The following is a 13,990-nucleotide window of genomic DNA, read 5'->3' on the forward strand; positions in this document are numbered from 1 at the left end:
GTGTGTGTGTGTGTGTGTGTGTGTGTGTGTGTGTGTGTGTGTGTGTGTGTGTGTGTGTGTGTGTGTGTGTGTGTGTGTGTGTGTGTGTGTGTGTGTGTGTGTGTGTGTGTGTGCGTGTGTGTGTGTGTGTGTGTGTGTGTGTGTGTGTGTGTGGTACCTTAATTGGGGAGGACGGGCTCGTTGTAATGACTGGAGTGGAATAGTGTCAAATACATCAAACACATGTTTTGATGCCATTCCATTTGCTCCACTCCAGCCATTATTATGTGCTGTCCTCCTCTCCCCAGAACAATACTTGAGTCAGCAGAGAATATCACAGTAATGCAGCAAGAGGACTGAATCTGAATAGGGCTGCAGGGTCATTACGTAAATGTGGAAAGATGAGGGAGTCATGTTTGTATTTCATTAGATGGTGTTTTATTAAAACAATAAGGAGTCAGCTCAAGTATTTTAACAAAACACTAAGAAAATACTTTAAGGGTTACAGTATCATAGTACAATGACTTGTACCTATTAGCTTTAGGTACAGTATTTTACCTGCTATATTTTCGCTTGCACCGAGGAGAAAACAGTTAGGTGGAATGTAACATTGTAACATGCAGTTAGGGCGGAACGTATCGTATCAGGCTGTAAACTAAATGTGTTAAATTCAAGTATCAGTTTTAAAACAAAGTCAACTTACATACATAAACAATATTGCCAGTGCTATTTTCTGAGGTCAATAACAGAACATAATTTATTAAAGCTGTAATCCTTAATGGTGAAACAGCCACGTCCATTCACGATATTACAACAACAAAGACATTAATGCAAACAACAAACCCTTTTTTCCCCCCACGGACATCCCTGCACACGTGATAGAACAGCCCGATATGTACCATGCTGCTGCAGACCAATTGGTACCATGCTGCTGCAGACCAATATGTACCATGCTGATCTGGACCAAAAATCCTGACAATGTGGCAGCCAATGGCGCTGTTCCCCCCGCTGCGGATTCCATCTTTAAATTAGCTCTTAGAATAAATACAACTAAAAGGATTGGTTTTCATTGAACTTACAAAAGTAATGTCAAAACAATCAGAGGCAGAAGAAAACATTTCTCAACAACATTTCTCAATAAAGATTCCAGGATGCAATAAATTAAATAAATATTCAAATAAATAAATAAAAAGTTACATTTAAAATACATTTAAAAGTTTAATTCCAGAAACTATTTCAGCTGATGTCTTATCAGAGCTCAGTGGTCCTTTCTTTCAGAAGTACTGTGGGATTGACATCGTTGCTCCCCGACTGTGCTGTACTGGAATTGATGGTATTGGATCTATTGTCTTCTACGTCGGGCACATGAAAGGACGCCACAGGGCAAGGGCCCTTGACGTTGCTGCACACTAGCCTCTGCAAGGACGCAGTGTTGATGATGTCAAAGCCGACACTCCCGCCAAAGGTGCTGGGCTTCCAGTACTCTGGTGAACAAATGGGGTTTCCCATCAGGCCTTTCAGGGAGTAGGGGGCACCCATCTCCACCATGGTCTCCCCAAAGATGGCATTGGTTCTGGGCTTCTCCACCAGCAGACCTGGGTAGAGCTCCACAGCATCCACATGTCCATACATCTCCTCCAGCTCTGCAGCCATCTCCTTTTCTCCTGGGAAACACACAGAGAGGGAAGTGTTCTGTTAGTTACTCAACCTGGCTTCTAAAGGAAATGTTACATTAGTTACTCTACTCAACCTGGCTTCTAAAGGAAATGTTACATTAGTTACTCTACTCAACCTGGCTTCTAAAGGAAATGTTACATTAGTTACTCTACTCAACCTGGCTTCTAAAGGAAATGTTACGTTACTCTACTCAACCTGGCTTCTAAAGGAAATGTTACGTTACTCTACTCAACCTGGCTTCTAAAGGAAATGTTACATTAGTTACTCTACTCAACCTGGCTTCTAAAGGAAATGTTACGTTACTCTACTCAACCTGGCTTCTAAAGGAAATGTTACGTTACTCTACTCAACCTGGCTTCTAAAGGAAATGTTACATTAGTTACTCTACTCAACCTGGCTTCTAAAGGAAATGTTACATTAGTTACTCTACTCAACCTGGCTTCTAAAGGAAATGTTACGTTACTCTACTCAACCTGGCTTCTAAGGGAATGTTACATTAGTTACTCTACTCAACCTGGCTTCTAAAGGAAATGTTACATTAGTTACTCTACTCAACCTGGCTTCTAAAGGAAATGTTACGTTACTCTACTCAACCTGGCTTCTAAAGGAAATGTTACATTAGTTACTCTACTCAACCTGGCTTCTAAAGGAAATGTTACGTTACTCTACTCAACCTGGCTTCTGAGGGAAATGTTACGTTACTCTACTCAGTTTGAGAGCTGTTTCGCAAGGATTTAGAGAGTATGTTTGACAGTCTGGATGCAATACAATATACATGGAAACAGATTAAATCTAAAAGTCCTCCAAACATCTCGCTTTTTTACACTGTATCTCTCACACACACAGAAACCCTTCTGGTTAATTCTCACACTTTTCTTAAAGAAAATCTTCCTCTTTCTGTGAGGCAGTGCAGAGCCTGTCAACTCCCCAAACACTCCTCTGTTTAGACCTGACACTCTGCCATCACTAACTGCTTTCTGGAACGAAAGTGCACATCTGTTTTCCCCACTGTAAGTTTACTCCAATATAGAACTTACCTCCACAGGATCTACTATATCTGTCCAGGATCTACTATATCTGTCCAGGATCTACTATATCTGTCCAGGATCTACTATATCTGTCCAGGATCTACTATATCTGTCCAGGATCTACTATATCTGTCCAGGATCTACTATATCTGTCCAGGATCTACTATATCTGTCCAGGATCTACTATATCTGTCCAGGATCTACTAGATCTGTCCAGGATCTACTAGATCTGTCCAGGATCTACTATATCTGTCCAGGATCTACTATATCTGTCCAGGATCTACTATATCTGTCCAGGATCTACTATATCTGTCCAGGATCTACTATATCTGTCCAGGATCTACTATATCTGTCCAGGATCTACTATATCTGTCCAGGATCTACTAGATCTGTCCAGGATCTACTAGATCTGTCCAGGATCTACTATATCTGTCCAGGATCTACTATATCTGTCCAGGATCTACTATATCTGTCCAGGATCTACTAGATCTGTCCAGGATCTACTATATCTGTCCAGGATCTACTATATCTGTCCAGGATCTACTAGATCTGTCCAGGATCTACTATATCTGTCCAGGATCTACTATATCTGTCCAGGATCTACTATATCTGTCCAGGATCTACTATATCTGTCCAGGATCTACTATATCTGTCCAGGATCTACTAGATCTGTCCAGGATCTACTAGATCTGTCCAGGATCTACTATATCTGTCCAGGATCTACTATATCTGTCCAGGATCTACTATATCTGTCCAGGATCTACTAGATCTGTCCAGGATCTACTATATCTGTCCAGGATCTACTATATCTGTCCAGGATCTACTATATCTGTCCAGGATCTACTATATCTGTCCAGGATCTACTATATCTGTCCAGGATCTACTATATCTGTCCAGGATCTACTAGATCTGTCCAGGATCTACTATATCTGTCCAGGATCTACTATATCTGTCCAGGATCTACTATATCTGTCCAGGATCTACTATATCTGTCCAGGATCTACTATATCTGTCCAGGATCTACTATATCTGTCCAGGATCTACTAGATCTGTCCAGGATCTACTATATCTGTCCAGGATCTACTAGATCTGTCCAGGATCTACTAGATCTGTCCAGGATCTACTAGATCTGTCCAGGATCTACTATATCTGTCCAGGATCTACTATATCTGTCCAGGATCTACTATATCTGTCCAGGATCTACTATATCTGTCCAGGATCTACTATATCTGTCCAGGATCTACTATATCTGTCCAGGATCTACTATATCTGTCCAGGATCTACTATATCTGTCCAGGATCTACTAGATCTGTCCAGGATCTACTATATCTGTCCAGGATCTACTAGATCTGTCCAGGATCTACTATATCTGTCCAGGATCTACTATATCTGTCCAGGATCTACTATATCTGTCCAGGATCTACTAGATCTGTCCAGGATCTACTATATCTGTCCAGGATCTACTAGATCTGTCCAGGATCTACTATATCTGTCCAGGATCTACTATATCTGTCCAGGATCTACTATATCTGTCCAGGATCTACTAGATCTGTCCAGGATCTACTATATCTGTCCAGGATCTACTAGATCTGTCCAGGATCTACTATATCTGTCCAGGATCTACTATATCTGTCCAGGATCTACTATATCTGTCCAGGATCTACTAGATCTGTCCAGGATCTACTATATCTGTCCAGGATCTACTATATCTGTCCAGGATCTACTATATCTGTCCAGGATCTACTATATCTGTCCAGGATCTACTAGATCTGTCCAGGATCTACTATATCTGTCCAGGATCTACTATATCTGTCCAGGATCTACTATATCTGTCCAGGATCTACTATATCTGTCCAGGATCTACTATATCTGTCCAGGATCTACTATATCTGTCCAGGATCTACTAGATCTGTCCAGGATCTACTATATCTGTCCAGGATCTACTAGATCTGTCCAGGATCTACTATATCTGTCCAGGATCTACTATATCTGTCCAGGCCAGTTTTATTACTATTTCAAAAAGTTTAAAAAAATGTCACATTTAAAATGCAAATGTGAACTATGCTATTATATCAGTAGCAACTAGAGGCACCTTTAGTTATTAGAGTTATTTAGTACCAGTCTTAACTGGTTTTAATGATTTCCTGTCCAAACAGGATAGTAGGATGTTACACCTTCTACTTTTAAATGGGAATTACACTAATTCATCACTACATAATAATCTAACTCAATCTCAATGTTTACAGGGTGATCAGTGTTTATGTTATAGCTGTGATGCTAATGGTGGTTCTCTCACCTGTGAGGTCTTCGAAGGAGGCGTATGGCTTCATGGAGAAACGTTTCCTGTAGGCGTTGAGGGACTGGTAGCGCATCTGTCTGCTGTTCTCTATGGACTTCAGAGCCACCATCATCACTGCTGGGGGGACGTTACGACCTCCAGCAACCTGAGGACGGACGAGGGAGAGGAAGTAAGTCGACCAGCCTCAAACAACAATGAGTTTCTCTTTATTTTGAATTACTGACATTCCCTCAGGGTAAACACTGAGGTACAATAGTTGGATTAAGTTTGCTTAAAACACAATAACATGCAAATTCATCCACCCATACTTCAGCCACCTTAAGTGGCCACTCAGAGCCCACAACTTAAATCCCACACAGAGTCTCTCACCCGTCCAGCGATCTGCTTGGTAAAGGACGCCACCAGGTTGGAGATGCCGTGTGTGGTGACCACGGAGGTGTTGAAGACAAACTGGGGGTAGGAGTAGACCTGCTCCTGTATGTGGAAGGCATCAGGCATCAGTGGGTGCCAGTGGTACAGGGTGTTGAACTCTGACGAGATGCGGTTCTGATACTGGAAACGCTCTTTGAAGAGAAGCTCCGGGTCGAACTTCAGCTTGAAGTTGTAGCCGCTCAGGTGCTGCACGTAGTCCTCAATCACAATCTTGATGGTCTCACCTATAAGAAGGAGCAAGGGGAGGGACAATTAGTTAGAGTATTTTGTTTTGTTATATTATTTATTTCTTCACCTAGTCTTTTACAAGATAGAGCAGTTAGAAGTTATTAAAAACCTTTCATTCCTCCATAAAGTCAATTTTAAAATAATGTCTCAGTGTTATCAATTCTCACCTACCCCTATTTGTATGGTACCACTGAACTGCCGACTCATCTGGCATATTAACAATGTGACCGACCGACAACTTTAGGTAGCAGCCATTAACACTTAACTATAGAGAAGTTGATGTGAAGGAGAATACCACTCCCTGTGACCAGACCCATCCAGAGGAAATGGGGTCATACTGCGGTTCATTAGCTCGCAATTTAGTCAAATATTGGATCTAGATGTCTCTATTTTAGAAACAAAGAACAGCTGTTTGCAAATTCAGCTAACCTACAGTATTTGATGGGCACAAGTTACAATACACAATGTTAATCCAGATACTATGTAAGATCTGACCACATGAGTATAAGCACATCATATAATAATGAGCAGCAAGTCCTACACCTCTTTTTTCCACATGCTGCCCGCTTAGACAACTCACCAATGAGAATGAGGCGTGATGTCTGGAAGAGCCTATCATCATCCCAGTCCGGATGGACCTCCTTCAGGACATCACAGACGCGGTTGTGTTCCCTCAGCCAGATAGTAGCGTACATCATGAGACCAGGCACCAGGCCGAATGCCTCATGGCCCACAGCGAAGCGGTGAGACTCAGGGACATGGGGAGGGTAGTGCATATCAGCCCCAACCTCTTTCACTGTAGGTGGGTACACCTCTCCATCCAGCACCTAGAGAGAGAAAAGGTGAGAGAAGAGACTGTCAGCTGGAGCTGTGACAAACAGTATAAGTTCAGTGATGTTCAAGGTGGTTTATGGTTGACAAGATCTGTTCAGTACCTGAAACTTCAGCTTGCCATCCTTGAAGAGCCGCAGTTTATGTTGCCTCTCAAGGTTTTCCCCGTAGATGTGACCAAGGTCCACCTAGAAAACAAGCATCGAAATCAGTCACATAGGCCTATATACATACGTCTTCTTTCAGTTAACTCCACCTCTCTGGGTGAAACCATGTTGTATTGTTCAGTGCATGTCTGCTGTGTGCTGTGCTGTGTAGTTATATATACATGTATATAGTCTACCCACCCCGTGGCCCTTGGCTTTAGTAAATGCCGGCCCCATCTTCTGGTCAGATTTGAAGAACTGGTGGGTGAAGTGTTGGGCGAAAAAAGCAAACATCAAGCTGGAACCCTGGGGGTCGGGGATAAATTTCCTCCTGATCAGGAGCTTCTCAGCCAGCATCTTAGCATCAGGTAGCTCTATCTTACCTGCATGGGGGAAATACAATATTTCTGTCAATTTAGAGACTCTCACTTTCAATTTGAGTTTATACTTGGAATGAATTACTAATCAATGGCTAAATTATAGTTTGATTGTTTTTCTTTATATATCTTTCAAATGAACATTTTGCATGGAAACAACCTAACCTGATCCTATGTCCACCAAACCAAAAGCAAGCCTCTGTGAGGTAACAGTATCAAAAAGGTGTTGCCCGATATCCGCCATTGCAAAATCTCTGTGTTGAAATCAGTGAAACATCCTTTCTCATTACAATTAGTATGCTACAATCACTGTATGGGAATGCCACAAGAATGCCAGTGTCGCTCATTGAGTATGAATTTGTGCTGTGATTTTGCCTCATAGAAAACCTCAGTGAACAGCCAACTCTACGCTACAAGGACTGTCGGGCATGTGCATGATGTAATGGAGGTTAGACACGTTTTTTTATCTATCTGAGAGAACAGGTTTGGAGAGAGAGAGAGAGAGAGAGAGAGATTACCTACGACTCCCATAGGGGTTGGGCAATCCTTGGGCAGAGGAGGGAGGGTTCGTGTGTAGTAGGACAGGTTGGAGTAGGCTTCCCAGCTTTTATAATTATAGTCCGCATTGAAGGTCGGTGGACTGTCGATCAGATGAGAGCGGGCTTGAGAGAGCGAGAACAAAATTGATTAATATGAACTCAAAATAAACAGGGATAACTTTATATGTTATTGTAACCCTAATTATCAAATAGTTTTGACAATGCAAAACTTCACATCAATAGTTTTGACATTGTCAAATGGCAAGAGAGAAACGCTAATGAAGACTATGACATTATTGAACTCAACTCACATGTCAGAACATATCTCATGATAGCATCCCTGAGGAATGAAATGCTATTGATGATGTTCCAGACCCCCTTGTAGTTGGTGAGGAGGTAATGCACTGTGTTTGGGGTAGGCTTCAGAGACACTTTAATCCACGTGAAAAATTCAGCTGTCAAATCCAAATGAAAGCATATTAATTAAGTGTCTAGAGAGAAAAGATTGAGTTGTTTTTATGTTGATTTTTATACAGCTATCGGTATATATTGGATGTACGTTACGTTGTGTGCAGTTGTGGCCATAGAATCCAGTGCGTGTGCAGTCGCACTCATAGTCTTCTGAGCCCATGGCAGTACACACTCCGCGGTTCAGGCATGGCTGTGAACAGCAAGGGTTGCCTGCATAGACACATTTTTGGTTAGGTTAGACTGAGTGTAATAAATTATGATCACAAAAACATGTCATTATCTGATAATTTCTATGTACATATAGACCTACATACTGTATCAAATCATTCACATAGATAGGCCTATATATCCAAATATAGCCTAGGCTATCAAATCCCTTTTTTTATATAGCATAAAAAGAAACTCATAATGCTTCGATAGCTGATTGAAAAATGGTTAGAAAGGTCAATAAACTGTTTATACACATTTTGTTATTAACACGTTGCGCATATGATATGTTCAAACGAACACATTTAAACTGCATCAAAGTTTAATAACTTATATCGCATCATGTTCTTACCTCCTTCGCAGACAAATATTATGCCCAGAGGCAGAAATAGAAGCGCAGATATGATTCTGTTCATTCCAATGTTTTTTTATCGACAGCGCAACTCTGGTTTTTGTCTTCCGTTTGAGGTATCCAACTCTGAGGTTGTGAATGAACCTGTGTGCTGCGAGGACACGTTTTATAATACTTGATGTGGGCGTGAGTTTGACATACCGAGCTATGGGCTCAACTTCTGGTCTTTATCGATAGATTACGATTTAGAATTGACCAGTGGAAATATCTGTAATGGGGATTTAACACCAATTTTGGTAATAATAAACCATCTCAGTCAAACGAATATTAATTAAGCTATAGGAAATAATCCGCAATTACTCACAATTATTCATAGACCTAATGATGGGGGAGAGTGGGGTAAATTGAGACAAAGAGGTAAACTGAGCTAAGAGGGTAAATTAAGATAACCTTGATTCTAGGAAACCATACCCAAAATTAATATTTTGACCAATTATGTAGGAAAAGGTTATCATGTCATAGATTATGTGAAGGAAGAAACCACATAGAAAAAGTTGTAAACTAGTTAGGTCCAAAAAACAAGTCAAATTAATTTATTGTGGTAGAGGTTTCCTTATGCTTGTTTCTAAACCAAAATAGATAATTTAAAGACTGTTCTATACATCATTTGGGGTCTCTTTATATGAGGTCCTAAACCTAGCATGAAAGTTCATCCTTGTAGCTGTGTGGGCTAATATAGTCAAAATGTTAGCCTTAGGGAAAGTTGAGCCAATGGCCTTGGGGTAAATTGAGCCAAAGTTTGAGCCAATTGAAATGTTTTCATCACAAGCATATGTGAAGAGGGTTATATGAAAACAACTAAGTAATACTCTATACCCGTTAGATGTGCCAACAGACCACTGTAATGTTTACATTAATTCTGATGATTTCCAAGGATACACAACATCCTGAAATATATATAGATATATTTGTTAGAAAGAATACTATATTTCTCTTGGCAAGGTAATGCTGAATTTAAATTTAAAAAGCTCAACTTACCTCACTCTCCCCTACATGGAATGATAGTAAAGGAGTATTTGATTTAATTTATTTCCTATTGATTTACACATTTTGTTGCTATTGAGATGATAGAATAAATATATATCTTACAGTAATGTGACTGCTGAATTCCGCCCAATTAATGTTATTTAATTGTTTTATGTATCATGTTGCTCATGTTAATCTTACTTTCAATGTCTGGATCTCAATTCTAATAATTTTATTTGTCAACGAATAATGTCCACGTTTAATTTATAGGCTCCTCATATTGTCAGACTTTTCAAGTCAATCTTGGTATGGGTGCTTGGGGGGAAATGTAATTCACACTTTGTAGGCCTAATGTCGGCCACCGACTCTAAATATTATTTTGCAGACCACCAGCCAACATCTACATCACAACATCAACATCACAACATCCACTAGCAAATAACCAGTAAACAACCAGTCTTTGCGCGACCTCTCGTGGAGATATTTTACATGCAGTGATCATACAAGAGTGGGTTGGTATCAGAGAGTCTACGGAAACTGTATTTACCGTTCTCTTAGCAGCAGGAAATTATGATGGCAGAACCAACGCTGTGTTGCAACCACAGCATTGCAACCACTTTGGAAAAATGTATGCATAATTTGAGGTACTTTTATTGTTAATATTGATTTATTTATACCAGCAGTTCTCTTGAAATAATACACAAATACGGGTATGTTGAAAGCTATTGTGTATATTTGAAGAAAAACACTTTTAATTACAGATTAATATATGTTGTTGGAATTACTCAAAAGAGTCTGTAGAATTTAAATCTGGTCTCTTGTGCTGGGTAATTGTTTTAACACGGAGTGCTGGTGACTCCTTAAAGGCGGGCTTCACAGCCAAAACAGTGTGATAGATAGAGTTCGTGCATATATTATAATGATATTTTGGGCCGTTTTTGTTCGTTTTGGAATTCGGTGAGTTTTTTTGTTGTTGGCTATTCTGCATGCAGAATTCTGCAAAAGATATAATCAGTGTACAACGTAAAACACCAAATAATGTATGCAGACCATGTCACGACTTCTGCCGAAGTCGAAGCCTCTCCTTGTTCGGGCGGTGCTCGGCGCTTGACGTCACCGGTCTTCTAGCCATCATTGATCCATTTTTCATTTTCCATTTGTCTTGTTTTACTACACACCTGGTTTCAAACCCATTCATTACCTGTTGTGTATTTAATCCTCTGTTTCCCCTCATGTCCTTGTCAGAGATGGTTTATTGTTCAGATTTCGTGTTTGTATTGGTGCATGACGGGTCCTCTTACCCACTTTGTTTTATTATTTCATAGTTTTGTAGTTATGTGTTGTTTACAGTCATTAAACAACTCAATTTCATTAAGTTTGATTCTCCTGCTCCTGACTTCACCGCCACCTATACACATGACTCTGACAGGCCAATACTGGCTAATTATCAAAATCCAGAAAAGAGCTGTTAAATTCTACAACCACCTAAAAGGAAGAGTTTCCCAAACCTTCCATAACAAAACCAAACACCTACAGAGATTTGAACCCGGAGAAGAGGCTCTGTACACAAACAGACTCCACAGAGCCCCAGGACAGTAACACAATTAGACCCAACCAATTCATGACAAAACAAAAAGAGAATTCCTTGACACATTGGAAAGAATTAACAAAAAGAGCAAACTAGAATGCTATTTGGCCCTAAACAGAGAGTACACAGTGGCAGAATACCTGACCACTGTAACTGACCCAAACTTAAGAAAAGCTTTGACTATGTACAGACTCAGCGAGCATTTGCTATTGATATTGATAAATGCCACCGTAGGCAGACATGGCTCTCAAGAGAAGACAGGCTATGTGCACACTGCCCACAAAATGAGGTGGAAACTGAACTGCACTTCCCAACCTCCTGCCAGATATATGACCATATTACAGACACATATGTCCCTCAGATTACACAGATACACAAAGATTTTGGAAACAAATCCAATGTTGATAAACTCCCATATCTATTGGGTGAAATACCACAGTGTGCCATCACAGCAGCGAGATTTGACCTGTTGACAGAAGAAAAAGGCAACCAGTGAAGAACAAACACCGTTGTAAATACAACCCATATTTATTTATTTTTATTTTCCCTTTTGTACTTTAACTATTTGCACATAATATGACATTGGTAATGTCTTTATTATTTTGGAACTTTTGTGAGTTTAATATTTTCTGTTAATTTGTATTGATTATTTCACTTTTCTTTATTATCTACTTCACTTGCTTTGGCAAAATGTTAACATATGTTTCCCATGCCAATAAAGCCCTTAAATTGAATTGTAACTGAATTGAGTCGAAACAGCAGGTCCTGGACAAGGTAGCACGTCATGTCAAGGTTCCAGAGCTGCATGCAGAACAGAAGAAATTGATTGGCAGTGGTTAGAAGAGACACTACTGAGTAGACTAGTGTCAAGCCCACTTTTGCCTCAGCCTAAAGAATAGATATTTTACAACTCAATATTGTGAACATACCAGTCAACAATCTATTTGATTAATATCGGTCTTAAACAAAAGGTAACCATATTGTTCATACATATTTTACATTGTTTTCATTAAATTCCTTCTTGCATTTACTTCTAAGCACAATAAAAAAGGCATTGACTAAAATGTAATATATTTGGAATGAGTCATCGACATTGCAATGTCTTGAAATGCGGACTTTTAATCTGAAGGTTTTTTCTATTAACATACAAAGTCACGATATCGTTTGTGCTGCTGGCAGAACCAAGCTGGAAGTAGGGTTGTACTCGTAGAAAAGATTGCGTACCTACGTCGCATACCAAAAGTTCACATTTCAAATGTTTTTAGTCGTATGTACGGGATAGACATGGTATACACCGTCCAACAAAATGCTTACTTGCAGGTTCCCTCTGCACAATGCAACAAGAATAAAATATAATAATACGAAGATAAAGTAAATGGCTCAGTAGAAAAGAAATTGAAACATCCGCAGGTTGCATCATACTTCTCTCAGGGATTTTCTCAAGTCTTCCAACTCTCATGGGCAGCCTTTGAGGTCAGATAAGTAGCGAACAATGTCTCTGATACAACCCTTGCGCCAAATTTCAGTTTTCGATTAGTCTCCCCATAAATTATCACTTCCTAAATGACCAAAGCTTAAAATTGAGTTCCGCGAGGTGTGTACGTTTTTCGAGAGGCGGTGTTTAGCACCTCCTCCGGCTCATCGTATACCGTATACAGTGGAGCCATACTTCAGGCGTTGATGACATATTTCCTAGGATTTATGCGCTGATATTGTTCTCAAGGTAGGTGGACACATAACTGTCATTCCTCAGTGTTGCATGTTTGTTACAATACAAACACGTAAAGCCTGTTCTGTATGTTGCTGTTGCCTATTTAACTTTGGACACTGCGCTTTTCGAGTTTGCTGTGCGCGGTGGTGTGTCGAGTCAGTGTATTAACTTGATGTTTCCGTAAGCGGCAAGTCAACGGCAGTACATTGCCTTATTAGACCACTATAGAATTCGATTATTATTCGATCAGAACTTGAAATATATTATTCTAATTTGAAAATGATTGTGTTAACTTCAACAAGAATAGAATAGCCTAAATCAACAAGACATTTTAGTTTTAAAACGTTTTTAAACACTTTCACATGTTAAACTCTAATTTGAAAGATATTATGCAACTCATCATCAACTTATCAATTCCACTGAAGATATTTGGCAAATGTAGGTTATTAATATGGATTGGAGCATCATTTGTTTTCATTGCTGTGTTTTGCCATGTAAAATGTTATTACTTTCCCTTCGCTTTTGTTATTACATTCATTTGATGCAGTCAGCGTGTCCAGCCATGGTCTATGAGCAGATACCTTTTTGTATAATAACAACACTAGTATAACAACATGGCACTTAAGCCTGTTGATTACAGGTATGGCTAAGTCCATGGTCTTGTGTTTAGGAACATCACAATTCAGTCATTGAATTGACTTTTGAATGAATAACCATTATTGTAATTTAATTCTAATTTAATGAGGAGACCAGATAGATAGTTAAGCACATTGGCACAGCTTTCTTGTACTAAAATAACCATAAGCCCACTCAGTGGTCAGGCCAAGCTGTCTGTGTTCCTGTCCAATCCACTCAGCTCTTATTGCTTTGTGGATGGATCGTTCAGAAATGTGGAATACATGCAGGTCACCACGTCACAGCCCAAATAGGCTCATTCAGAACTTGGACCATCCATTCAAACTACGTGACCAGCACTGCGGACACACAACCACACTACGTGCATGAACTCTTCACAGAAATGCTGCGCTTTGTTGAACAACTGAGGGGAGCCTTGGAGCCACACTGGGCTTGTGGTCTACTGTAATACACACACACACAC

At 39.9% G+C, this 13,990-nt stretch overlaps 2 protein-coding genes across 2 annotated transcripts in view; one reads left to right on the top strand and one right to left on the bottom strand.

Annotated features, from left to right (window-relative positions):
* Positions 1–394: 394 nt before the first annotated feature.
* On the bottom strand, positions 395–8,707 carry ptgs2b (prostaglandin-endoperoxide synthase 2b). Its single transcript, XM_020499570.2, has 10 exons — positions 8,567–8,707; positions 8,101–8,217; positions 7,848–7,991; positions 7,516–7,659; positions 6,822–7,003; positions 6,579–6,662; positions 6,224–6,470; positions 5,353–5,639; positions 4,981–5,128; positions 395–1,643 (listed from the first exon to the last, which is right to left on the bottom strand). Exons 1-10 carry the CDS (start codon positions 8,628–8,630, stop codon positions 1,231–1,233), a joined length of 1,830 nt encoding a protein of 609 aa, XP_020355159.1. The 5' UTR covers positions 8,631–8,707; the 3' UTR covers positions 395–1,230.
* A 2,990-nt stretch (positions 8,708–11,697) lies between these two features.
* The window catches only part of pla2g4ab (phospholipase A2, group IVAb (cytosolic, calcium-dependent)), a 64,805-nt gene continuing 62,512 nt past the window's right edge, over positions 11,698–13,990 (top strand). The window contains exon 1 of the mRNA XM_031785571.1: positions 11,698–12,903. The gene's annotated coding sequence lies outside the window, so the exon portion shown is untranslated. The remainder of the gene's footprint in view (positions 12,904–13,990) is intronic.

This window comes from Oncorhynchus kisutch, linkage group LG13 (assembly GCF_002021735.2).
Source record: "Oncorhynchus kisutch isolate 150728-3 linkage group LG13, Okis_V2, whole genome shotgun sequence".
Taxonomy (NCBI): domain Eukaryota; kingdom Metazoa; phylum Chordata; class Actinopteri; order Salmoniformes; family Salmonidae; genus Oncorhynchus; species Oncorhynchus kisutch.